The 4,273-nt window shown below is 33.8% G+C and overlaps 1 protein-coding gene across 1 annotated transcript; it reads left to right on the top strand.

Annotated features, from left to right (window-relative positions):
* The first annotated feature begins 2,766 nt into the window (after positions 1-2,766).
* LOC133297553 (F-box protein At5g07610-like) lies at positions 2,767-3,963 on the top strand. Its single transcript, XM_061496721.1, has one exon. The coding sequence runs from the start codon at positions 2,767-2,769 to the stop codon at positions 3,961-3,963; it is 1,197 nt and encodes a 398-aa protein (XP_061352705.1).
* Positions 3,964-4,273: the final 310 nt, after the last annotated feature.

Raw genomic sequence — 4,273 nt, forward strand, 5'->3', positions numbered from 1 at the left:
GGTGAAGAAGCCAGGGAATAGAGCAAGGAGAAATTGGTCAGCCTCCAAGTCACGTAGCAAATGAGTGGCACCTAGGGTTGAGTGCCAACTAAGGCTTATATAGTTACTTAACCAATTAACACACAATATTAAATTTAATTGCTACGCTTAGCATTTTAATCCCAAACTTTAGATTATTAACCTACTCAATTTTACAAGAATTATCATACTTTTCTTATATTTTTCCGAGCACCTTTCCGGTACGCGCTTTTCATAGCCAGTACCAGTTTCTGGCACCATTTCTCAATATTTTGACTTGAAACTCGTTTTACAAGTCCTACATATTATTCTAGTAATTATCATGCACTTATTATAATTTTCTGGGATACTTTTTCGGTACGCATTTATACCGACTAGCAGAATCGGTATCTGCACTTTTCTTCCGAAAAGCAACTTTCAGCATTCTTACTCACTTACTATAATTATTAGAGCCTCATAATAATTATTAGGGTCAATTATGGAATTATTTCCTAATTTCACATAATTAATTATTTAATTTCCTTAATTAACGGTACGGGTTCTTACAACAGGCATCGTAGGGACTTACTCCTTGCAGAAGGTGATTTGGTGTTAGTCAGATTACAGCCTTACCGCCAAATCTCAGTTGCTAACCGCTCTCACCAGAAGCTTGCTAAGAGATTCTATGGTCCTTTCACCATCAAGAAAGTCATCAGTCCTGTTGCATACCAGTTAGACTTACCTGCCACTTCTAAGATTCATCCTACATTTCATATTTCTTGTTTGAAGCCATTTCGGGGTACACCAGGAGTACACTTCTCTCCTCTGCCACCTCACACGTTTGACAATAAACCAGTTCAGAAACCTCTTGCAATATTGGCATCTCGTTCTTCTTTAATTCGTGGCATGCCTCAGATGCAATAGTTCAATGGACTGACACTGTTCCTGAAGATGCAACCTGGGAATCAGGTACTAATTTACAAGCTGCATACCCAGCATTAGACCTTGAGGACAAGGTCTCTCTCAGGGAGGGAGTAGTTGTTACGGGCCCAACTGAAGAAGATTCGAATGGCCCAAGTTCGAATACCATCTCTGCCATACGTCCCAGTAGAAGGAAGGACACACCAGCCTGGATGAGTATTATACCTGTTAAGGAAGATCAGAACAAGAAGAATCTGGAAGGAGTTAACTAGTTAAGCGGTTGACCAATAATATAGTGACAGATAGGATAGACGGTTAGTTGTAGAAATGATACGTGTAATATAGAAATGATACGTGTAAACAGTTGAGTATAAGTAGCTATTCATGTATCTGAGAACAGCATCTGATAAATAAAAACTTGAGTTTCCTTTTTGATTCTACTTTTCTATCCCTTATTCCCTTTCCTCTTCGATACGGTTGTATCAAGCTATCTATCAATTGTTCAAGGCTTTGTTGGTATTGGATTGTATACAGATCGAAGAGACTTGTATATTAATTTAAGTATTTATTTGATTGTTTATCTAATTTATAGTGATTTTTTGTATTCATTTTTTAATTTAAATTACAAATTGTATTTCTGTTTCCCCCCAATTATTAGTGACTTTTTAGATTTTTTTTAATTTAAAATCATAAAATTGTTTTATTTTTGAATTATAAATTATGATATGATATACAATTTCGGTTTGATCCAAGTCCAGTTCTGATACAAGCAAATGAATTATATTGCTAAGTTATCATATTATGTGATACGTATCGTATATCTTGCGATATTAATAATTATTTTTTAACTGTCTAGGAAAAAATTATAATGAAATTATATTAGGACAAATTTAACTCAAGGCTCTGATAAATCCTCGGAACAAAAATTTTCATTTTGTTTTATTAAAGTCGTTCAAACTGAGAATATGATGGTATAAACATTATTATCCTTTGAAAAAAACAAAATACGTCGTAAGCGCTTCATAGCAAGAGAAAATGAATCATATCATATATTTAGAAAGATAAGTTTAAATTTATTTGATAAAAGTTCAAATTTTAGATAAGCAAAGAAGTATTATTAAATATAAACCCAATTTATTCAAAAAAATATGATCTAATAACATAATAGTTAATAGTTTCGGTTACACAGGACGATATGCACACACTAAAATTGAAAGGAACGTTTTTTTTTTTTTAAATAAAGCCGGTATTGTATATCAGAACTAGTTCTAATAATTAAGCCGGTACTTTTGACTTACTTGAAGCAGGTTAATTTGAGGAATATTTTCTTTTATCTGTTTGGATACATTTTAAGATTTTTTTTTAATAACTCTATTTCTTATCACGTAAGTGTTGCAATAAAATACATATATAAAAATTGTTTATCAATTTTTTTATTTATTTATAAAAATCAATGAATTGAAGTATCTCTAATTTTTCTCATTATGATATTTGCTGGCAGTTAAAATTATAAATCCTTATCGATCGATTATCCGATTTGTTTTCTTTTTTAAAGTCATTTAAATTGAGAATACGATAGAAATAAGAGAAAATAAATCATACCATATATTTAAAAAGATAAAACGAAATCTATTCGAAAAAGATTTGAATATATAAGGAAGTTTTCTCGCAAATCTCCAATTTAATTCGTAATAGGATTATGCACGTTAGTAGTTATTAACAAGAGTCACATGCTATATTCAAGAAACACACATGTTCTCTCTCCTTTTCTTGAATCATAGTTATCTTTCATCCTTCCTTCATTGCCCCCTCTCGAAAGTTTTCTTTCCATTCAAACAACTTATCACAATGGCAATGTCGTCCCATGATGTGTTATTTGAGATATTCTCTTGGTTACCAGCAAAAGTTGTTTACAGGTTCAAGTCAGTTGGCAAGTTCTCCTTAGAGTTTTCAGATGAAACATTATTTGCATCGAAGCAGGCCCAGAATGCATTGTTAAAGGATGACACGTGCTTCTTCATTCAATCAGATATTGGTCAGAGGTACAATGGCCAAACAGAGTTACACCCTTTACCGGGAGAGGAGCTATCATCTGGAGTCTCTGATGATGTTTTACAATTCTTGACAAACTCTGCAAGAATTGTGGCTTCAAGCAATGGCTTGATTCTTTGTCGTGCTACTTGTCAAAACCAAGTTGAGTTGTTTATTTGTAACCCAGCAACACAATCTTTGTCCCCCATTCCTATCCCTGAGGATTTGCAGGTGAGTGTTGACGCTGATCTCAAAATCGTTTTTGAATGCCACTCAGATGATTGCATGCTGTTTCTTTTCTGTGAGAACCCAAAAGATGGTTGGTCTTCAAATTTGTATTGCAATGTTTACCTTCACAAGGAAGGTGTATGGAAAGCAAGGGAAGAAAGTTTCACCACAGGCGCTAGGAACTTGAGATTTGACATTCCTGTTATTCATAATGGTGCCATCCACTTCATCTCAGATTGTTCTCCTTACGTTAACAGAAATAGTCAATATTTTTGGCCATATATCATGTCCTATAATCTTGAGAGTGGAGCATCAAGAATGCTCCGTGTGCCTAAAAAAGCAAGAAGGGGTTTTAACGATGACAGCTGTAACATGGGGATTTTTAAATGGGGTAAAGTCACTAGTTCAACTAAATCAATTTGTTTGGTGAGGTTAAGAAAGTTTGTTTTTACCATATGGGCTTTGAGAGACTATGAATCAAGTTCTTGGAGAATGATTTTGAAAATAAGAGTGAAAGCAATGGGATTAGTGGAGCAAGATCCTACTGTCACTGGTTTTACTGTCTTGAATGGTGATCTTTTGGTCTTTGCTACAACGAAGAAGGTCTATGGCTATGGTTTGAGTAATGAAAATTGTATAGTGCTTGAGGAAATATGTGAACATGGATGTGAAACCGGAGTCTGCTTCACTTCTTATTCGAACACTCTGCGCACGTGTGGTACAGACGCCACAGCTTTGCCTCCAAAGAAGAAAATGCTGCAACCAATTAGTCCAACTTGGAAGTAGGATACTACTTTGCCTTGATTTAGTATTAGTTGTCCAGATGTAATCATTCCCATTCTTGTGTGTACTTTTTGTTTGTATTTCTGTTCAAATATCAATACTTTCTTTTTTTCATAGATTCCGTGGCCGAAATAGTTGATCGTGTTATTGTTTATTTTGTTACCACAATTTTTAGTATATAATGAGCTTTTCTTTTCTTTGAAATTAATGTTAGCCAAAGTATTTTCTAATGATTTTTTTTATATCATATATCGATTCATCAATTATTGAGTAAAGTACGCATCACTTTCTTTTTTAAATACTGAGCCTTCTG

The sequence above is a fragment of the Gastrolobium bilobum genome, unplaced genomic scaffold (genome assembly GCF_033153095.1).
Source record: "Gastrolobium bilobum isolate Gb01-03AN ecotype WA unplaced genomic scaffold, APGP_CSIRO_Gbil_v1 utg4186, whole genome shotgun sequence".
Lineage (NCBI taxonomy): Eukaryota > Viridiplantae > Streptophyta > Magnoliopsida > Fabales > Fabaceae > Gastrolobium > Gastrolobium bilobum.